At 46.2% G+C, this 24,010-nt stretch overlaps 1 protein-coding gene across 2 annotated transcripts in view; it reads left to right on the top strand.

Annotated features, from left to right (window-relative positions):
* KLC2 (kinesin light chain 2) overlaps positions 1-24,010 on the top strand; it is a 310,347-nt gene that overhangs the window by 128,378 nt on the left and 157,959 nt on the right. For both annotated transcript variants that reach the window (XM_069207926.1, XM_069207927.1), the window contains exons 5-6: positions 4,812-5,034; positions 5,308-5,395. In XM_069207926.1, coding sequence (XP_069064027.1) covers positions 4,812-5,034; positions 5,308-5,395 — 311 coding nt within the window. The remainder of the gene's footprint in view (positions 1-4,811; positions 5,035-5,307; positions 5,396-24,010) is intronic.

Below are 24,010 nucleotides of genomic sequence, written 5' to 3'. Positions count from 1 at the left end.
GTTCATAGTGACTGTTTGCTGAATGCATGTGAAATATTACTATATATAAGATAAGAATAAATACAGGATCCCAGGGTAGGTCGCTCCCCCGTCCTCACAGCGCCACCAGACCTGTGTGCCTTCTCCCTTTTGCTGTCTGCCCGCTTGGTTTTGCCTGTGTGTGCCCTTTGCTATCTGCTTGTTGTGATCGCGCTCCCCTCTCTCCGTGTACCCCGAGTGTGTGCCCTTTGCTGTCTGCCTGCTTGGTTTTGCCTGTGTGTGCCCCTCGCTGCCTGCTTGTTGTGATCGCGCTCCCCTTCTCTCCGTGTACCCCGAGTGCCTGCCTTCGCCGAGTGTCCCCGCCGTCCCCCCCGTCCTTCCGCCGCCTTTTCTCCTCGTTTTCCGCGTTTTTTCTCCGTTTTTCGTACCTTTTTCGGTACTTTTTCGTTTATAGGCCTCCTCGCCATTCTCGAGGCTTCCCGCCGTTGCTTTTCCCACTTTTTCACCTACCCGCCCACCTCCCGCCTCCCAGCTAACCCCGCCTCCCCGGCCACCCCTTAAATGGCGGCCGCTGTGAGACCGCGCAGCGGGCGCGCCGCTGGCGCGCCAAAGGCGCGCCTAAGGCGAGCCCGTCTGCGCCCGTCCACGCCTGGACCACGCCCAGCGCCCGACCCCCTGGTCCCCGCGCCTCCCGCCTGACCTACGACTCCACCACGCTCACCAAACTCAACCCCGGCCGCACGCCGGGCTGCTACCGTGCCACCCCGAAACGGACCCACGGATCCTTCACCTGCAACAACTGCCGCTTCACCTGCCTTCGGGCCCATTCCGCTCCCGCCAAGAACAACCCCCCCGGAAGCAATCTCCACTGCATCCTGGTCAACACCCGATCCATCCACAGGCACGCCATCGAACTGTGGAACCTCATCAACTCAACAAACCCGGACATCGCCTTCCTCACCGAGACCTGGATGAACCCCTCCTCGGCACCCGACATCGCCATAGCCATCCCCAACGGCTTCAAAATCATCCGGAAAGACCGCACCAACCGCATCGGAGGAGGCATCGCCATCGCACACAAAAACTCCATCCGCATCTCGACCCACACCGACGACTCACTCCCCGACGCCGAACATCTCCACTTCACGATCCACAGCGACCCCAAGACCACCCTCAGAGGCACCCTCATGTACAGACCACCAGGACCCCGCGCCAAGTTCAGCGAAGACATCGCAGACTTTGTCAACCCTCACGCACTCTTGTCCACCGACTACATCCTCCTAGGAGACCTCAACTTTCACCTGGAGAACCTCACCGACAAAAACACCACCGCCCTACTGGCCAACCTCGCCAACCTGGGACTGAAACAACTAGTCAACACACCCACCCACCACGGCGGACACACGCTCGACCCCATCTTCTCCTCCAGCAAACACATCACCGTCAGCCCTTCACCGAACTCACCTGGTCGGACTTCAGCTTCAAGAAGACCACCGTGCTTCACCACACCCAGCAACCACCAAGAAGACACTGGAATCGTATCACCACTGAACAGCTCGCATCAACCCTCTCCCAGAACCAACCCACCAGCACCACCGACCCAAACGAAGCTGCCAACAACCTCACAAGCTGGATCTCCGACTGCGCCAACCTCCTGGCCCCCCTGAAGACTCAAGCCAACACCAACAACCACTAGAAAAACTCCTGGTTCACCCCCGACCTCAAGAACTCCAAGAAAGAATGCCGCGCCCGCGAGAAGGCGTGGCGCCTCAACCAGACCGAAGAGAACATGTCAGCTCTCAAGGACGCCACCCGCCAACACCACCAACACCTCCGCGCCGCACGAAAAACAGCCTACCGGAACAGACTTGACAACAACGCCCACAACAGCAAGGAACTATTTGGCATCGTCAAAGAGCTCTCCAACCCGGATGCAGAAAACAACCCTATTCCCCCCTCACAGGACCTCTGCGACTCCCTCGCAACCTTCTTCCACCACAAGATCATCGACATATACAACAGCTTCCCGACCGCCAACGCAAACCCCCACCCGGAACCCGCCACCGACATCACCACCATCCTCACCTGGAGCCCTACCACCACCAAGGAGACCACCCGCGTCATGAACTCGATCCACTCCGGATCCCCATCAGACCCCTGCCCACACCACATCTACAACAAGGCCGACAACATCATCGCACCGCACCTCCGAGACGTCATCAACGCCTCCCTCACCGCCGCCACCTTCCCGGAGAGCTGGAAACACGCAGAGCTCAACGCCCTCCTAAAGAAACCTACAGCAGACCCCACCGAACTCAAAAACTTCCGGCCCATCTCTCTCCTACCATTCCCCGCCAAAGTGATTGAGAAAATCGTCAACGCTCAACTCACCACCGCCCTGGAAACCAACGACTCCCTCGACCCCACACAGTTCGGTTTCAGGGCCAACCACAGCACCAAAACCGCCCTCATCGCAGCCACGGACGACATCCGAGCCCTGACCGACAAGGGAGAAACCGTGGCCCTCATACTCCTGGACCTCTCTGCAGCCTTCGACACGGTCTGCCACCGCACCCTGATACACCGCCTCAGCAACGCCGGCATCAGAGGCAAGGCCCTGGAATGGATCGTCTCCTTCCTCTCCGGAAGGACTCAGAGAGTCCGCCTGCCCCCCTTCAGATCCACAGCCACGGAGATCATCTGAGGCGTACCCCAAGGATCCTCCCTCAGCCCCACTCTCTTCAACGTCTACATGACCCCCCTGGCGAACATCGCACGCAAACACGGACTCGACCTCATATCCTACGCCGACGACACCCAGCTCATCTTATCCCTCACAAACAACCCCACCTCAGCTAGGACCAGACTACATGAAGGAATGAAGGAAGTAGCGAACTGGATGACAGACAGCCGGCTGAAACTGAACACAGATAAGACGGAGGTCCTCATCCTCGGCCCTACTCCCGCCGCATGGGACGACTCCTGGTGGCCCCCCGCCCTAGGAAGCACTCCCCAACCCACCGACCACGCACGCAACCTCGGCTTCACCCTGGACTCATCCCTCTCCATGACCAGACAGGTCAACTCGGTGACCTCGGCATGCTTCAACACCCTCCGCATGCTCCGCAAGATCTTCAGCTGGATCCCCACCGACACCAGGAAGACCGTCACCCACGCCCTCGTCACCAGCCGCCTGGACTACGGGAACACCCTATACGCCGGCATCACCACCAAGCTGCAGAGAAAACTACAACGGATCCAGAACGCTGCCGCACGACTCATCCTGGACATACCCCGCCACCACCACATTTCCGGACACCTGAAGAGACTTCACTGGCTCCCAGTCAACAAGAGGAACACCTTCCGACTCCTCACCCACGCACACAAAGCCCTCCACGACCTCGGACCCAAAATCATCAACAACCGCGTCTCCTTCTACACCCCTCCGCGCACTCTACGCTCGACCGGACAGGCCCTGGCAGCCGTACCCCGCATCCGCAAAGCCACCGCCGGAGGAAGATCCTTCTCTTTCCTAGCAGCGAAAACCTGGAACTCTCTGCCCAGCCACTTTCGCGCCATACCTGACCACCTCTCCTTCAGAAGGCAGCTCAAGACCTGGCTCTTCGAGCACTGACCCCCCCCCCCCCTCCAGCGCCTTGAGACCCTTTATGGGTGAGTAGCGCGCTTTATAAATGCGATTGATTGATTGATTGATTGATTCTATACTGTTGTTTTCACACCTAAGTGATGTGAAGAAGCAAGTATGAATATTTATAACAACATGCTTTTATCTGTTTTGTGAGTATGTCACATCATCATACAAGAAATGGCCACACAAAGAACACATGGGCTCAACCTTGTAACAAGGTTTGGTACCACCGCCCAGCTAAACGTATAAGTCTGGTTCCCACATCTAATAATGGTGCAAGAGAAGAAATGGGTGCAGAGTTAGAGAGTTTTAGGCAGCAGAAAAAACTTGGATAAAAAAGACCACAGAACAACATAAACACTTATTCTCCCCCCCTCAATTCCTCTTTTAGCTACAGGCCTAAAAAAATGCTTGGCTTCGTCAGTCAGCTAGCGCAGACATCTGAGCTAGCATTTACCATAGCCAAATTCAGTTCCCTACCCTCCTGTAAGTCACACACAAAACGTGGCTGGGAGAACATATGCATCCTTCCATCATTGACCTCTTGGAGCGTGGCCTGGAACCATAGAGAAGCCATGAGTTCCACTCCCACCATTTCCTCCTTGATGATTTGAAGATCTTCCCTCCTCCAGGTTTGTCAACCTGAACTTGCAAGTGGGGATCCAGCTGCTCCTAAAGATTATTTCCTTCTGCTTAGTGAAGGGCTTCCAAAATGCACAACAGTGGTCACTAAACCTGTGGGATCGGGTCCATATAAACTTATTTGGAAGCCAGACAACTTTGTGAAAGTCTAACTATTGAAGATTTTTTTTAGTGAGCCTACTGTAAGATTCATTGTTGTCATAAAGGTTCCTGTTAATAGTTACATCTCCACGGAGAGGTAATTTATTTGGATTTGCACACCTGTGTCCAATTTCAGGTATCTGTGTCTTTCTCATAATGCAAAATTCATTTGAGAGCCAAAAGCAACTTTCAGGAATAAAAGAACTAAAATAAAGATAAGAAACACTGTTTTTCACTGTTATATGTAGGCAAAATAGCAACGTATTTGCTTCATGTCCATTTTTATTAATGGATTATGTCTTAATATAGTGTGTGTGTTTTTGTATTATAATAAGGCTTGACTGTGTGTCTTCCTGATGGAACCTTTGAAAGTTATTTTAATGGTGCTTTTTTCTTGCAGCCCCAGGGCGCACTTCGGGCGAGGTAGCAGCTCAGCATGGCGGCTATGAGATCCCAGCCCGTCTTCGCACGTTACACAATCTTGTGATCCAGTATGCCTCACAGGGCCGGTATGAGGTTGCTGTGCCTCTGTGCAAGCAGGCGTTAGAGGACTTAGAGAAGACTTCTGGACATGACCACCCAGATGTGGCCACAATGTTAAATATCCTGGCCCTAGTGTACAGGTCAGTTGTATGTATTTGTAGAGCGAAGTAACTGCTTTAAATATTCTGGGACTTTTGTTTGAGTCTTTGATCTTTTTATCGGTGAGGAATTCATTTTCATGATAAGTGATGAACACATTCAGGTGACTGACTTAGAAAAGTAACTACTTTTTGAGATACTCTGGTGCTCCTAATGGCATGTCATTATAGATGTGCATCTACAATTGTAAGAATGGGGCATCAGCTTCAAAAACGTTATTTGAAGAAGACAGTAATCTTTTTATTTCTTGCAAGGGACCAGAACAAGTACAAAGAGGCGGCCCACTTACTGAATGATGCCTTGGCGATCAGAGAAAAGACCCTTGGCAAAGACCATCCAGCGGTAAGGCCAACAGCAGTAAGCACGCTGTCCTTTGACTCTTAGGATCTTCTGTCACATGGTGCCATTCATTTCTGGTCTGTCTCTTCTTATACCCCTCTCTTTTCACCAATCGACTTATCTTATTGCACTTCTGCTATTCTCAGTGGTATCTTATACCTTCCTCTTCCTAACCACAACTTGTTAATATGAGTGGGATCTCATATTTTAACCGTTTCTTTGAATTACCTCATCTTCTTATGTCTTCTCTCCAAAAAAGGTATTGCTCAAATCACTTCTTACTGTTACTGGATGAACGCATCTTTATGTTCTCTGCACGTAATAGTTTGCCTCTGATTTCTTCCATTGCCACTCCACTCCTGGTGTGTGTCTCCCATCTAGTATTTGTTATTGTAGTTTTTCCCATTATTACCCTTGGTATGATGATCTCCACTTTACGGCCCACATCTCAAATGTCCTTTTCTTTTTTGTACGATCATCATTGTAAGCCATAAGCATTAACATAATTCCTTGCCATGTGTGGGGCCCTTTAACACTTAATCCATATTTCTTCCTTAAAAAAGTTTGCAGAATCCAGCATATGTAGTTCAGTGGGCACAGCTTTCAAACGATACTAGACGTTAAAGTTTTTCCTGAAATTGTTATTCTTCGAAAATAAAACCTCTTACAACTACATTGTAGGACCTTTGTTCTAAACTGCACCCTAGTTCTGTCTACAGTGACTGAAACAAGCACTGGCAATGCCAGTAGGTCTGGCTTATGGATGAAAGTGCGTTTTGTGTCATTGATAGGTTTATGCATTCTATATTTCACCATAAACGCACTCTGTCTCTCATATTTGCACTCATTCATGTATCAACTGACTCATTCCTGCATTCACCCACTGACATAAACACACAAAGACTTAAAAACATATGCACAATACATTAAAACTATACAAGTAGATTAAATAAAACCTGATGCCCGTCTGAACGCATCAGGCATATGCTTTCAATAAGAAAACTAACATACCAGTGGGTGTCTGTCTTACACAGATATTTTAACAAGTCTATTCTTGTTTTAAGGTTCCAGCATGGCCACCACATTTTAAACCTACCTGCTGAGCATCTTAAAATAGTAAAACAATGATGCATAATCAGTAACAGCAATCCATACTGGTCCCCAGGTTTAGAGGAAGTGGCCATGGGGGCTGTGGCACCCTGCAGATGAAATGAGTGGCTATAAAGCGATCCGTCAGCACTGCATGGAGAGCTATAGTAACTTCTTAAAAAAACATGAAAACAAAAAGAGGAGCAGCAAAGAAATGAAAGGTGACACTGAACGGAGAAAATTGACAACCAGAGCAAAGCCATCCAGCCTTAACTTTGTAGCGTACTGCCTTTTCAGGTGGATGTACTCATGATCAGAAAATGTTGTCATTCACCGAGGTAGAGAGCCAATGACTGTTGTCGACTGAACCATTACCCCGAGCAGTATGCTGTCATGGATGGAAGCAGAGTGCAAAGTACACTCACTAGTTTCTGAACTGAGCAGAACCAAAGGCCCCTTATGTATCTATATAGATATATTTATATACATATGGATTTATGTATTATTTCATGGGGTATTTAATACAAGATTCTGATAGACAGCTAAGAAGTTCTTAGAAAGAAATTATCACAGTGCAAATGTTCTCCCCAATGGTTTTGTCAGAGTCTGTAATCAACACCAAACTCCCTCCCTATAAAAATGAATGTGTGACCTTTGATGTAACAAAATACCTATCTGCATGCTTTAATACAGAGAAAAACAATCCAACCTTAAATGCCTAGTGACTTTAACATATGCTTCTCACAATAAATGTCAGCCCTAGTGCATTTACCATCACTTTTATTAAGGAACAGCTCAGACCTATGGCATTAGAAATACTTTTTCGTAGTGAACCAATTGGGTTCATTACCATAACCACCTAAGGCCTCCTGTTCTAAACTTAAACTTTCCCACAAGGCAACCATCAGGCCTACAATCATAAAATCACATGGTATACAAAATTACAGTTGACAAAGCAATATACCTTCTCTCCTAAGAAGGCCTGATAAGGCTCCTAACAGTGCAAATCTGCTGTATCTATGGTTTGTCAGATGGTGCTAACCAGCACCAAAACCCTTGCCTACTATGGTAATCTGTGAGATTCCATGTAACAAAATATCTATCTGTGAGCTTTATTACAGAGTAATAACAATCTACCCACAAATTTTAAATATGCTTTTCACAATCAAGCTGTCAAGCCTACTACCTTTATTGTAACTGTTCATTATAAACAGTCAGGCCTATAACCTTCAACATTGGCATGTCACTATAACTAACTCATACCTACTGTTTTGTTCCAAGATTTCCTGCAAGGCAACCATCAAGCATACCATAATTAAATTACAAAAACATGCATAATGCAGTTGTCAAAACAATATAAAAGCATTAAAAATAGAGCCTAACAAAGGTGACCATAGTGCAGATCGTCTATCCCCATGGTTTGTTCGGGTGGGTCACCAACTCCAAAATCCTTGTGTCTTTTGGCAGAGTTTTCCAAACTGTAGGTCGGGACACTGGTCGGCCCCAAGCTGATTTTTGGTGTGCTCTGAGTGTTCTGGTCTATATGTAAGTAATACATAAATTGAACAGCTCTGTTTTGTTCATCAGTGCAAGGTGTTAAACTGTGTCCCTATGTCCAGTTTCAAAACAAACCCTTGCAAGTATTCCCAAGCAAGACTAGGAGTGAACCTTGGAGTATTTGTTGCTGTTTTTTGTTTTAACCTTGCAAAGCCATTTCAACAGAGAAAGTGCTCACTTTACATGATCATGCACAACCACAACCCTTAGGTATGACTTTCAGTATAAATTTAAAAAAAGGATGTGGCCTAATGGTCACAGGTGCTGCCTTGGGATTTGGGGAGCCAAGTTTGCATCCTGGCATTGACTCAACATCCTTTTATTCCGGGTAAATCTCTTAATCTATTGTTCATATAATAAAATTAATCCGACCTTGTGTAATGTTATCTAGTGCCCATGTAAAGTGATCCATTGTCCTTGGGCCGTGTTTGCGCTATATAAAACTGCAATAAATAATTGCGTGCGTGTATATATATATATGTATTACATTAGAGTGGTGATTGCCACTCTTTAGTTATAGTTGGGATTGCTTTTACATAAGAAATTAGGTTTTTTTTGTTTTCTAATAACATCTCTCCAGGAGATCTATTAAACCATTGGAACCACTAAGAAGCAGGTATTTTTAACTTATCCAAGACCCCACCACTCCTATCCCTTAATTTGATTCACATTGGCGAGACTACATCAGTGCTCCCATGTATCTCATTGGTCGCAGCACCACTGGTTCTGTAACGGAACGGGAAGACACCCATTGATGAAGCATGCCAATAAGGGGTAACCTTAGTAGGTGAGGGTTTTCTAAAAGGAAAATTATTTTTCCTCGTCCATCCTGTGGGAGTTCCTTTTGGCTGGGTCTTTTTTGTAATGTTAATAACAATTGCCACCATCTGTTGACTCTTTATGAAACTTAAAAAAAAAAAAAAAAATGTTTTACTCCGCAACTTCCTGGAAGGTTTTGTGGTGATCCGTCAAGCCAGGGCTGAGAATTGTGGGGGGATGGATCCCAAAATTCTATTTCCCATTCAAGTTCAATAGGGATTAGTGAAAAGCACTACAGCCAAAATGGCTGAAGGGAATTACTCCAAATTAGTCAGGAGGCTAGATCTTGATCCAGAAAGTGTGTTTTTTGTGATTTGGTGTAATTCCATTCAGTAGTTCTTGAGAAATGAAAGTTCAAAAAGATTTATATCTGGGCTTTTCCCCTTCGACCACCTTGCTCAAGCATGACTGAGGGTCCAGCGGGAGCGAGTGCTCTGATTGGCTGTCCTTCAGCATAAGAAATGTTGCAGCTGTGGCCATTATAGAGCTTGGGAACTTAGTCCCCTGTCCTGAAAAGTCTATTAAAAAAAGAGAGTATAAAGGGAAGGGCAGGGATACTCTTCCCCCCCTAGCCCGCTGTTCTCCCATGGGATTGTGGTAAAATAACGAAACAAAACTCGGACTCCGACTGTGGTGTGTGGGGTTCTGTGGACACTCTTACCGACAGCATATCTTGCCTGGCTCCAGGAAGAGGAGGGGCTCCTGCAGCATGACGTGCATTAAGGCAGCTGGGATCTCCCGCAGTGCAGGACGCTGACTGTGGTGTGTGGGGCTGTGAAAAGTCTTACCAACAACACACCTTGCTTGAGCCCAGAAGTAGAAGGAGCTCCTTCAGCAGGACATGCATTAAGGACACCTGGGATCTCCCGCACTGTTGGCGTGCCCAAACTTATCACCAGGCCAAGAGCAGGCCCATCTGCACCCGTCGAGATCAAACTGGGGAAACTCTCTTGGTCGTGATTTGAATAATAGGATGGGTTAGCACAAAATCTCACCTCCTCAAAGCAACCAAAAGCATATGTATAAGGAAGGACTCTAGCATAATGTCATTGTTATTGACATCTGCAATGGATGCTATCTCGAATGAGATCCAAATACTGGAAGAGGAAGTGGGGTTAGAGGGTAGTGGCCTAAGTGCCCCCAACTCTGATACCTCTGTGGGCCCTACGGGGTAACTGGTGTCAATTCTGTTGATCTTGGCACAGCTACACCAGCACTTAATAATACTCATACTGTAGAGGCAGTTGCTCATCTTTCCAAATTCAAGGGGCCCACTGTACTCCTCAACATCGGTAGAAAAAAGAAAAATATGAAGGATGGCTCCCAGATAGATGTAGTGTCTGCTGTGGGCTGAGGCAGAGATGAAGTGCTAAATAGAGGCCAGGAATATATAATTAGTAAGCATTTTGAAAAATTGGAACCCTTTGTTGCTAAATATTTTACTATATGTAACAAAAGGCTTATTAAAATAGAATATGTCCTTTCCCAAATTAACTTCATCCAGTCACTCCAATTTTGTGTCAAAAATGTCCTCATAGGAACAGTCGGGAACACAATCAAGGAACACATTAGCCCATTGTCTACCAGCTTGTTTCACGCATATGATTTAGAAAGGCCTTTGTGGTGTAACTTAATTGAAGACATGCAGAGTAAGAACTTGGTCTGTGTCAATATTGTCAATTCATGTAATAATGCTTTTCTAGATCTGCCTTCTAGTGAATGAAGGAAAGACAGCTGGGTAAGTTCCTGTGGATTGGGCGAAGGTATAACCTTGCAGAGAGTCATCCTTGATTTATTCCTGTAGCAACTCCATATTTTGCTGTTTTAGCCTGGGTCCCGTACTGAGATCAGGGTCTCTGGAGTTCTTACCTCAATGGAAAAATAAAGTTGTTCATTGGCTAGGAGGGAGATTGGGACATATGCCATAACTGTATAAAAGTATTACTATGGTGAGAAGAGTCTCATGGATAGGCACAACCCCCAAAACTATGGAAGGTGATTGTGGAGTAGTACATTTCGTAGATGCCTTTGTTGCTGGTCATCTGTTAGAGGAATTCAGTGCCACTTTCCTGGCAGTGTGCCTTTACCACTGGGTTTCTTTTATAGACACCTTCTCCCTAAAATATATGATGCATCCTACGTGTCAGCTCCATAAAGTAATAGTGTGTTTTTTAACATCCCAGCTAGTAATAATTTTGAAGCCTTTAATAATTTAGACGTCAACAAATGACTGTCCCCCTCAAGGTTCAGTATTTGGGGCATCACTGTGAGAAGTGGGGACAGTAAGGGAAACATATTCTCATCCCTATAGACTTTATGTTGAAATATAGCAAGCCTAGGGAGTAAGAAAGGAGATTGTAGCTGGTTGACATTTTATTTAAAAAAAGTATAATATAATATGCCCACAAAAAATTTGTGAGGTCAGTTATTTTTGGATGGTTATTGCAGTTTTTTAGTTTCAGGACTTAGCTATTATTTTGGGAGGTCGAAGTAAGGGGTGCTCATTGGTATTAATTTCACTGTCTTGACTGTAAAATCCAATAGATAGACACTGGGTTGCCCAATTTACTCGCAGTTTGTCTGACGTTTTCTATATCATTTAGACTTTTAATTGTTTATATTGCCAACAACTCCCTTTTTACTGCGGATAGTGTCAGCTGTATGCAAGATTTGTTGGAAAGCAATATTAACTCTAAAGAGGGACATACATCTGTAATTCTGATAGGTGATTTGCATTTACATTTCTGTCAAAATCGTCATGACTTCAATAAGGGTTTGATCTTGGTTGTTAACGGCTCCATACCTCATCTTATTAATTCTGCAGAGGGTAAATTGATGAACATGATTATTAATAATTTTAGCCTCACTCTATTGGAATGGGCTCAGACTGACCCTGGAATTAAAGAGAGAACACCTACCTTTATAGCGCTTAAAGAGATTTCCAGGGATTGTACAAAAGTTGCACTATGGCAGACCACCTATAAACTGTCAGTGAAACAAAGGAAAATCTTCTTGAGGGAGGACGCCTGGGAAGATCTTTTGGTGCCAATCCGTAGTAATGGTAAGTTTTGGGAAATAGTTATTCACCCATTTCTTTAGCTTGGCGCAGGCTCTCTGCTATCACAGCATATCTTAGTGGACTGGACGTCTGGGTGAGACATTTTAGGGCACCTATAAAGCTTTTAGCAATGACTCTTCTGTACAGGTGGTTTTCCCCTTACTGCAGTCTTCTTGCAATTAGACGTTAGTTTTATGCTGGGAGGAGGTGCGCAATGCATTAGATGGACTCTCTGAGAATGAAGCCCCTGATTGGGCTCCTCTGAACTTGTATATGTTCAACATTCAATTATGGAGTCCAATTTTTACTAACTATATAAATGTATCCATTAGACACAAACTACCAGAAGAATGTGCTAATTCAGTTACCCTTCCGTTTTAAAAAAAAGGCTTTCACTATGACCCCTGGTACAATAGGGAATGTGATCCTTGAAAGGCCAAACCAATGGATTAGTGACCACCGAGGTCTGTCTGAGGTACACAATGGGTTCCGAAGTGGTAGAGGAATGGTAGATCAGTGTTTTAACTTGTGCCTTCTAATCAGTAAATACACTGTGTGAAAAGGAGGAGCATTACATCTATCCTTAAGCTCCACTATTAACAGGGTTAACAGGGATAAGCTGTGGTCCCGTATGTTGGAAATGGGAATAGGCAATAACATTGTTCATATCTACACACTAATTAATCAGCCTTTATATAAGATATGGGGAGAGAGTTGAATGTACAGAGCATTTTCTCTTAAGGGGTGGGGGGGGAGGTCAGACGGGGCGGCATTCTGGCCCCCTTCTTGTTTACATTATATGGTAATTAATTGAAACAGGTCTTGGTAGGTGGGGGACGTGATATGCTTACCATAGGCGGATGACCAGTGCCAGTCCTCCTCTTTGCAGATGATGCGGTTTTGGTTTCCAGAACAGCACTGACATTGCAGTTGCTAATGGATACCTTTTAATTTACCTCGACAACCCGGATCCGAGTACCAACTTTAGCAAGTCACACATGATGGTAATAGGTCGTAGATCTATTAAAAGCTGTACCCATTAGGTTAAGGGCCATGTTCTCACCAGGGTAATCAATTTCCCTTATCAAGGTATACTATATGACTCATCCCTTAATTGGTTGCCTTTGGTTAGAGATAGTAGAAACACTTTTACTAGAAGTATTGCATCATTCTTTGATTTTGCTATGAAACTGGGGGATACAGGTGTGACAGCTCTAATGAAAATTTGTAATAGACAGTGTGTCTCCATAGCTGTGTATGGGAGTGATGTGTAGGGTTATGCTAATTCCAACAGCCTATAGATTGTAGAGAATTTGTTTTATAAATGTTTACTTTTGCTCTCCAAAAGTACGGCAAAGCTCATTACTCATGAGGAACTGGGGCAAGATTACTTCTCAGATATCATTCAACTGAGACATTGCTGTTGTTGTAGTCTGTTTGGCTAAAACCAGAGCTAGAATTTAACAGGATAGTATTTTTTTTAAACATATTTAATTGCTTTTTGGAAAACATATGAGACACATTAGAAAATTACATCTTATTACAACCTTGTAGAAAATTATTTGACAATAAGTTACAACAGCACACGATTGAGTAATTGGTATTGGTAAAGATCAGGTAAAAGAGAGGAGAGAAAAGGAAGATCATATTGTACAGTTAGTGACTGAAAAGCAAAGCAATGTTATCAGTAATGCTAAAAAACCAAGAAATATGAACTACAGCAACAAAGAAAAATATAAACTTCAACAACAAAGAAAAATGACTGTATAGCCCATCTATCACCCTGCATGCCCACCTTGCTGTTATGAAAAACACTGTAAGTTATACTCTGTGAAGAGGTAGAGAACCGTTCCAACTTTAGGTTATTGTACAAGATTGTATTCCATGCCCAGAACATCATTAGGGTCAGTTCCGTACAATTTAATTGTGAAGAAGTGTAGGGGGATTAGTCCGTGTCTACGTCTTGTGTTTTAAAGTGTTCTAGAATGTTGTCCCATGCCAAGGCTATGGGATGCTTTTGGAGCCCACAGTATTCTTCTCTACGGAGCACTTGGCTTTCCACAAAGTCCGAGCACCATAGATCCCCGCACCAGCACCTTGTTATTTGCCTCTTAGCTATAAGGAGTGCTAGATCCACAAATTGCACAATCACTTTCGAGGATTTAGAGCCCAAAAGATAGTGTTCGGCCCAATACGTAACTAAAATGGGGCAGGACCATAGCATATGTATTAAGGATGCCTCTTTAATCTGGCCACATGGTCATGCCGCCGAAGCTGTGGGGAAAATCTTGTGTAATTGAGCAGGTGTTAAGTATGCTCTGTGAAGCAGTTAAATTGAATGAATTTAAAGTGTATGTTTCGGGGTATTATTGTGGGGTATTCCACAACAAACCTCTGTTCCTTACCGTGTAGAGCTCGGCCCACATAAGTCTCCTACTGTGTACGCCATGAGACAAGTGGTGAGTGTAGCTGGGTGTGAAGGCCTTTATACAGCCATTTAATTAAATGTCTGCTAGTGCCCATTACAAACATTGCTTGTACGAATGTGTGTGTTGAAGATTCAGCATCTAAAGGGCCCAGTGCTGTAGGAAAGTGTCCCCATTTGCCATGGTCACCCCCACTTTGTGCCAGGTATTCAATGCAGTTTTGACTGAAAGCGCACTGGGTTCCTGCTAACCAGGTCCCCAGTACCAGATATCTTTCCCTAAAACTGTGCAAATGCTCCCAAATTGGCAATACCTTTAGTCCCCCTGTAAGTCCCTAGTAAATGGTACCCCAGTACATAGGACATAGGTACCAAAAAGACTCCCCAAAGGATGCAGCGTTGTGCCACCCTCAGGAATCCCCTCACCTAGCACATACAGACTTCTATTGCAAGCAGCGTGCCTTGGTGCAGCTAAAAGTGAAAACATGACATGGCACACAGCCTGTATGCCATGTCCCCTAACACTGCCTGCATTATATATATCACCCATACAGCAGCTCTTACAGCCCTAAGGCAGGGTGCAGTATATTACATGTGAAGATATATCTGCACAAGCAGATATGCACCTGTTATGCCTTTGTCAATTCTTAGACATAGTGAGTGAACAGGGAAGGCATTTTAACTACATGTGCTGGACACTGGTCGCTGCGAGTTTCCAAGCTACGTCATGGCTTTATTGAAAATAGGGATGTTTGGTATAAAAAAAAACTCATTTTAATAAATCGTCACTGATTCCATGATGGATTTTGTAACGGAGACGACGCAACTCTGTTACAAGTTGATCCCCTGGGACACATGGGGCAACGCCCCAGGGGCACCTTCCAGATCCCGGAAGCCGCGTTGCAGGACAACGGCCCGGATGTCCGGGAGGGTTTGGCAAAAGGGGAGACGATAGCGCAGCCCACCCCTAATACGTAAACTACCCCAACCCCCTACCTGCCCTGAGCCCTAAAAAAAAAAAAAAAGACTTTCCCAAACCCTGCCTCTAAACACTAAAGTACCCCGACCGCCCCTGAACCCTAATAAAAAAAAAAAAAAAAACCTTAACCCCCTCCACCCTGCCCCATAAAACTAAACTACCCAGACACCCCACGCGCCGGAAGCCTTAAAAAAAAAATAAAAAAAAACCCTAGCCCTCCACCCCGCCCCTAAAATCTCAAGTAACACGACACACCCCACCCACCCTGAGCCCTAAAAAAAAAAAAAATCCTACCCTCGGCCCCTATTAGCTAAAGTACCCTGACCCACCCTTAAAAAAATAAAAAAATACTCGACCTCCCCACCCCTGCCCCTAAAAACTAAACTACCCCACCAGCCCTGAGCCCTAAAACCTTCCCCCCTAATAAGTAAACTACCCGACCCCCACCCACCCTAAGCCCTAAAAGAAATCTATCCCTCCCGTTCCCTTAAAAACTAAACTACCCTGACTCCCCCCACCCGCCCTGAGCCCTAAAAAAAACTGCCCTGACCCTCCCCACCCATGCCACTAAAAACTTAGGCACCTTGACACCTCCCACCCACCCACCCTAATCCCTACATCTACTCCACCGCTAAAAATACCATCCACCCTTGACTCAACCACACTTACCTCACTGCGTCCTCTTTTTTATCCTTCCTCCTCTTCTCTCCTCCCTCCTTCTTTAAACCTTCCCCCACCCCTTTAAACATACACTACCCCTTCCCCCCACCCTCAGCCCTAAACAAAAAAAATACCCAAACTCCCACCCCTAAAAAACAAAAAAGCCCAATCCCCCACTCTAACCCTAAATAAAATACCCAAACTCCCCCGCCCCTTAAAAAAAATTGCCCGACCGCCACCCACCGAGTCCCTTAATCCTCTCCCCTCCCTAGCCCCACTTACCTCACCGTGTCCTCCGCATCTTCTCCCGAACAACACATGCCTTTTTCTGTGCCTTAACCACGCATATGCATAGTTTTGCACATGCATGGTTAAGGCACAAAAAATGGCACGCGTTGTTCTGGCAAGCGTAGTTACGCTTGCATGGGAAACGTCTGTGTTCTTAAGGACGTTTCCCCCTGCTGTATTTCCACCATACGTCCTTTAGTGACCAATTTGAAACCCAGCTGGAAAGGGCTTGCGAATGTTTGGTGGCACCTGCACTCAGGAGGGCAAACAAACCTGACATCCATGACTGCGTTAAGGTCACCTCCTATCTTCCAGGGGAGATGGAACCACTCTGCTAATATTGTGGATATCCGTTGGAGGGCTATATTTTGATCAATATTTGGTTCGAATACATTGCCCAGTACCAACAGTTCACCACCCAGAGACTTGTTAACAAAGATATAATGCCTGGTAGCATCAGTTTTATTGTCTTGTGCTTCAAAGGGGCCCAGCATTGAACCATGTGGTGAGCTGAGAGCAAACACTGAGTATGTAGTGTGGAACAACTGACCCCTCCATTTATTGCATAGTTTATTGTCTTTAACAACTAAGAGGTGGGTCTCCTGCAAATAAACTATGTTTGCCCTACTACGATGGAGCTGCACCAGGATTTTATAGCGTTTGTGGCTGAGTCAATACCCCTGACATTACAAGTCAATATTTTATAATGTTGAGATATAGATGGGATGGTAATAGCAGCTCAGGCTGATAGAGGTAGCTGTAGCAGAACAGCTTAGGCTGAACTAGGAGACATGAAAAGCTCCTGCAATACCACTATAGTTACACAGTACTTATACACAATAAAAGACAATACTCAGTGTTACCAAAAATAACGGTACTTTATTTTAGTGACACAAGGCCAAAAATATCTTAGAGGTAATACTCCTTCTGGCGATAAGTATTATACACAATATATACACTAGACACCAAAATCAGGTAAGTAAATAGTCATAGGATAGTGCAAACAATAGAAAACACCATAGAATGCAATAGGAAGAAATAGGCCTAGGGGCAACACAAACCATATACTAAGAAAGTGGAATGCAAATCACGAATTCCCCCTAGGCAAGTGTAGTGTGTAGCGGGGCGCTGGGAGTGTAAGAAAACCACAAAGGTGAGTAAAATACCTCACCCCAGAGCCCAGGAAAGTAGGAGTAAAGTACTGCAAGTTTCCTCAGGACACGCTACAAGTCGTGGAAAGAGTTATTGCAAGAACCAAGCAAGACTGCATGCAACAAATGTTGATTCCTGGACCTGAAGACCTGTAAAGAGAGGAGACCAAGTCCAGAACTCGCAGATGTTTCCAGGAAGGACAGGAGCCCCTGCCAACCTAGAAGATGGTGCAAAAGAGGATTCTCTGGTTGGAAGAAGACTGCAGAAACGCACCAAAGAAGATGGCTGTGGGTTCGTGCTTGATGCAAAGGATGTCCCACGTGGAGATGTGGGTTGCAGGCGAGTTGCAGCACCGGATTCGTCCAACAAGCCTTGGTTCAAGCAATGTTGTGGATTGCGTCAAAATGGCGCGGCCTGGACCCAGGAGGTACTTGGGGGCCTCAACTCGGACTGAGGAGGCAGAGGGGGCTCCCAACACTGGAGGGAACCCACAGATGACCAGGCAGCACCCATGGAGGTCCCAGGACTCAGGGACAAAGAAGGTGCAAATTGTGGTTGCTGCAGCACTACAAAAGAAGGTTCCACGTCGCCGGAGAAGAACTCAGCGAGTTGTGCGTCGCTGGATAGAGTGCTGGGGACCTGGGCCAGGCTGTGCACGAAGGATTCTTGCAAATAGTGCACAGAGGCCTCAGGAGATGAAGATGACGCCGTGCACAGGGTACTGTCGCAAACGGGGAAGGCAAGCTCTTACCGCCTCCAAATTTGGACAGCTGGACCTTAGGACAGTCTGTGTCGAAAGGGTCCACCACCTGTGTCCCAGGGAGCACGTTCGTTGCCAGGAGAGGAGTCCCAGAGAACCGGTCGTCGTCTTAGAAGGTGCCTTCTGCAGCAGGGAAGTGACTCTGTCACTCCACAGGAGATTTCTTCGGTCCTTCTGGTGCAGGGTAAAGACAGGGAGTCCCCAGAGCGTGCACACCTTGGAAACTGTTGCAGTTGCTGGCTGGAGCTGAGGTTGCAGAGTTACAGTAGCCTTTCTGGATACTTTGTTGCAGTTACAGTGGTTCCTGGAGCTGTTTGCTCCGACGGTCAGAGGATGAAGCTGGAGTTGCAGAGGATTCCTGGTGGAAACCTGCAAGCTGAATCTGAAGAGGAACCCACAGGTGAGACCCTAAATAGGCCTGAGAGGGGTATTGGCTACCTAACCAGGTATGCACCTATCAGATGCATCTCTGACTATCTGACTATCAGAAGGAATCTCTGATGTCACCATCTGGCACTGGCCACTCAGAGATCTCCAGAGTGTCACCACACCTTGGAAAACAAGACTGGTAACGCCAGGGACACACTGGAGGAGCTCTGGGCACCACCCCTGGGGTGGTGATGGTCAGGGGAGTAGTCACTCCCATTTCCTTTGTCCAGTTTCATGCCAGAGCAGGGACTGGGGGTCCCTGAAACGGTGTAGACTGGCTTATGCAAGGAGGGCACCATCTGTGCCCTTCAAAGTATTTCCAGAGACTCTGGAAGGCTACCCCTCCCACGCCTGTAACACGTATTTGGAAAGGGAGAGGGTGTAACACCATCCTCCCACAGGAAATGCTTTGTTCTGTCTTCCTGGGACTGAGCTGCTCAGACCCCAGGAGGGCAGAACCCTGCCTGTGAGGTGGCAGCAGCTGTAGCTGCAGTGTAAGCCTGATAGAGATGGTTTGGCAGTCCTGGGGGTCCATTGTGGAGCCTCCAGGATGCATGGAATTGGCCTCCAATACCAGAATTGGAATGGGGGGACATTTCCATGATCTTAGACACCTTACATGGCCATATTGGGAGTTTCCATTGTGAAGCTACATATAGGTATTGACCTATATGTAGTGCACGCGTGTAATGGTGTCCCCCCACTCACAAGGTCTGGGGATTTGGCCGTGGACAGCGTAGGGACACCTTTGCTAGTGCAAGGGAGCCCTCACACTAAGTAACTATGCACCTAGCCTTCAGTAAATGAAGGTTAGACATATAGGTGACTTATAAGTTGCTTAAGTGCAATGAAAATGGCTGTGAAATAGTGTGTGCACTATTTCACTCAGGCTGCAATGGCTCCTTATGGGTGGCAAAATAAATTCTGCAGCCCATTAGGATCTCCTGGCACCCAATGCCCTGAGTACCTATGTACCATATACTAGGGACTTATAAGGGGGGTCCAGTGTGCCAACTGGAATTGGTAAATGAAGACACTAAACTATAGTGACTAATTTGGAAGCAGAGAGAGCATAAGCCCTGAAGTTCTGGTTAGAGAACTTCAGTGACACAGTTAAGCACTACTGACAACACACACATTAGGCCTCAAACTATGAGCACTGGGGTCCTGGCTAGCAGCATCCCACTGAGACAGGCTAACCACACTGACAAATAGGGTTTTAACTATGAGCACGTTACACTGCCCTTGAACAACTTCGTTAAATCCATATCTTGCCCCTGAGGTTAAAAAAAAAAAAAAAAAAAAGGGTAATGAAGAGTTAAGTAGGGAAAAGAAGGGAGTGGGATTAAGAAGGGAAGAGGGTGGGAGGGGAGTGGAAAGGAAGACAGCAGAAGAAGATTGGTGATAAACTTATCTGAACCAATCTCCAATCTCTGTAGTGTGGGCAGTACAGCATTTACAGCTTCAGTAGTACTCACTTCACTATATCTGCAGTCTGTGGCGTCACTGATGGGGAAAAGAGCCACACTTATATTTGAGTCTGAATCTGAGGCACCACTCGGCGAGGAGCTTGAGGAAGGTCGGCGGTGTTGTGATCTCATAGATGATATTGCACCAAGGCAACCCTTCTACCATCCAGGGCTTGCTGCCAAGATGGTTTCGCCTTGTAGGTTATCGCCTGAGTCATTCTGCGCCGCCAACGCTGAGGGTGGTCACATGTGTTCCTCTGAGAGCGGTTGGTGGGAGAGAGTATCATGCATTGGGGTACTGTTGTTCCAGCCAGTCCCACACTTCATCCGATGAGTGAAGGAATATGGTGGTTTGGTCATGTATTACTTTTAGTTTTGCTGAATAAATTAAGGCATATGTGTGTCCCTCAGTGCGTAGTTGACGTTTAACTGCCTGGAAGGGGGCTCGGCAAAGCTTCATCTCTCTTGTATAATCGGGGAACATTGATATCGTAGAATTGTCCATTGTTATGGGAGCCTTTTCCCCGGCCTTTTGAAGGAGAGTATAACGGTCCCTGTAATTGAGGATATGTGCGAGCATGGGAAGCAGTGGAGCTCTTGGGGGTGTGGATGTGTTGTCTGGTTGGCACTCTGTGGACGAGCTCAACAGTGAATAGGGCAGAGAACCTCTGGGGGCTATGGTTGATTAGAACCATTGTTCAACAAACAGTGTTGGGATGCGCTCTCCACCCCCTCCGGTATTCTCACTATATGCACATTATTGTGACATATACGGCCCTCTGAGTCAACAGCTCTCTCCTTTAGTGCTGTCACCTACTTCTGAAGTTCTGCAATTGTAGTAGAATGTGAGGTCTATTGGGGGGGCAACGTGGCCAATGTAGTTTCAGCTGTCCGCACCTTCTCTGAGAGTTTACGGTGATCGCCCCGGAAAAGGCCCAAATCCGTGGCTAAAGTGTCAATACAGTGTTTGATGACGGATCTAGAATAGCAGATTTCTTGTAAAATCACATCCAGTTTAGCTTTGAGGGCAAGCAGGTCTGTGGGTGGAATGTAGACCTCAACGGTATGCATAGATGAAGCATCAGAGTGAATATGCCGTGACAAGTCCTTGCTATGCTGTGATGCCAGTTTGGTGATTTTAATGCATCCCATTGTAATGCCCAGAAAAGATAGAGTAGGCACCCAACAGTGTAGGGGCAGCATTTTTAATCAATTTCATAGGGAGACAGGAAGGTAGTAGGTGGCCGCACAACAGTTTCAGGGGCCAAAGCAGTTTTAGGTTTTTGCAGGAGGCAGCAGCAGTCTTTATATTGAAATCCCACACTTACAGTCCGGTATCCTGGTCGCGTTGTACAATGTACTACGCCCATCTTAGGCTCAGTTTCTGCAGACTTAGGCCCTTCACTCCCCTTAATGCCCCCTAAATTGAGCATTTAGGGGACACCCAGATACTGGAACTTCAGATCTTTGCTGGACACAAAAGGAGTGGAACAGAAGCTTCCTGAACCCGAGAACCAAGGAACACAACTGACTTGGTGCCAGCATTGCACAGTATGGATACAGTACTAACTTAGAGCATACAACATCTAATCACGCATATATTGGCAGCAAGAGTCTAAACAGTAGGTAACATGCCAAGGTAGGCCACATGGAGTTCTCCAATAAATGGGCCCGTTCCAGCAAACATCTTAGTGTGTGAAGTGCATCACCAAGCTCCCCAAGGGGTACTAACGCCCATGAAGTAAGTAACAGCCTTATACCTGAAGTGTCATGAAGTCGTCACCTTGCTCCTGAGGGTATGCGTTCTGTTTGTCAAGGAAGTTGGCGCACTGCAGGGCTTACTGGAGCCGCGCCGCTGGTCCCTGTCCCACTGGAGGCGCACAACAAGCCGAGACTCAAAGGACTCTTTGTCAGAATGATAGCCCTGCGGCTGACTCCAGTTGAAGTAATAACAGTTGTAGCGATCGCTGCGCCTCCCTCTGTTCCTGTACTTCAGGACAGAGGGAAAGCGGCAAGACAAACCTTGGGTATGTTAACGTTCTTGCTGCAGAGGGCCCAGTAGGCCTTTCTGGTGGTGTCTGCGTGGACAGTGGTCATGGAATAGGCTGCACCTCGTGTAGACAGTGAGACAGGGTGACTCAGCGCAATATCCAGGCTGCAGCTGCACTCTGTATCGCGAATGCAGGCATTGTTAACACTCCTTCTACATTTGGGGTGTGTTACACAGTAACCCCTCCATGGGTTTTCGGCGGATGCAACAGGTATTTTGGGAGCCCGGTCGGAGTTCTAGAGAGAGACATCCATCTGCTAGTTCTCTCCCCCTTCTCCCACCCCCCAATAAATCCCATACATGATGGTAATTAAGGATTGTTTGGAACTTGAGCACATTTCTCGAATACCTTCGCTCAGATATGTGATAGCTGGCTTTCAAAAGCTAGGACGTCTAATCTGTTTTCAAATGCTGATAGTATAGTAAAAGCACCTAAATTCTGTGTCAAAAACACCTTTTATGTCACATAAGTGGAATGAATGTGAATCTATTGCCTTGTTGAAAGCATCCATTAGGTCTTATGTTATGATACAGACCATCAAGTCAATTAAACCATATCTTCTACTTCATATGTCTAATACTCACCGATTCCTGCTGACCCTTTTTAGATTGAATGTAGCAACATATGTTGCGTATGCCAAAGGGATGGTCAAGAGAGGAGGAATGTGCTCACTGTAAATGCATTCATCTGTCCTTAAAGGCTACTATGCATTATATTCTGGGCTGTCCTTTCTATAAACATTTGTGAAAGCGTTACTTGAAGCCTGTACCTGTAGATAAGAATTGTAAACAAGTTAGACTAGCATTATTGTACCTCCAGATGTTGAATGATGCATATATATGTGTTTTGATGTCACTTGTTTTTAAGTGGGGCAAGTTAGATTAAGGAATACCACGTTTTTAGATTGATGAACTGTATTTATTGACTTTCATGGTTTTAACTTGTTTTAAACTGATGAAAGTTATTTTTATGTTATTATTTTTTTTTTTTTTAAATAACCTCCGGGGTGGGCCAGGTCCTGGTGTTCATACCATATTTGGGGTGTAACGGGAAGGATTACAACCTTGAAGCCCCATGCCCGGGACCTGTGTGCTATTAAATGGCGGGGGCGTGTATCCTCCATGCCTCAGTGAGGCCCCAGGAACCCCATTCCCCTGGGCCCAACATGAAATAAAGGGGAGGGGACATGCACCCCCCCCTCCTTAACATGGCCACTTTAGGGCCATAGGGGCAACATTTCCCTGGTCAGATTCCTTTATTTTTAGGTGGAGTGGGGCATGCTTCCTCCTCCCAAGCCTCTTCAGGCCCCGGGGGACCATCCCCCCCAGAGTCATCATCTTATGTGGGGGAGGCATGCGTGGAGCATTTCCCCAAGATGATATCAGTCCCAGGGACCCCTTCTCCAGGTCCCAATACTCTGCAGTGTCCTCTCCCAGACAGGGAACAGAAGTTTGCTCCCGCCCCGTGAGAGCAATTAAAAAATCCTGCTCTTGCCCAAATGGGAGCCAAAGAAAGTTGCTGACTCCCACCGGCACTCAGTATAGCGCTGACAGGGGCCACGGGACCTTATGGCTCACCTTGTAGCCTGCAACAAACCCTGAATAGTCGGTAGAGGACAAGATAACTTTTTCCACATCACTGTATATGCAAAAGTTTATTTGATTGAAACCACACTTTACAGGAAAACCAGGGCTACCAATAACATCTTACATGGTACACGTTTTTGTCCAAAGTCAGTAATCAAGAGCATTCCTTATGTAGAATCATTAAGTTTGAGACACAACTGTTCAAACAATACAGATGCACAAATCCGATATGATGAGGTCACTCATTGGTTTAAAGCAAGAGGTCATCAGTAGAGAGGCCTTAAAAAGGTCTTGTA

The sequence above is a fragment of the Pleurodeles waltl genome, chromosome 9 (genome assembly GCF_031143425.1).
Source record: "Pleurodeles waltl isolate 20211129_DDA chromosome 9, aPleWal1.hap1.20221129, whole genome shotgun sequence".
NCBI classification, from domain to species: domain Eukaryota; kingdom Metazoa; phylum Chordata; class Amphibia; order Caudata; family Salamandridae; genus Pleurodeles; species Pleurodeles waltl.
Note: the sequence above shows the minus strand (reverse complement) of the source record. Positions and strands in the feature narration are given on the sequence as shown.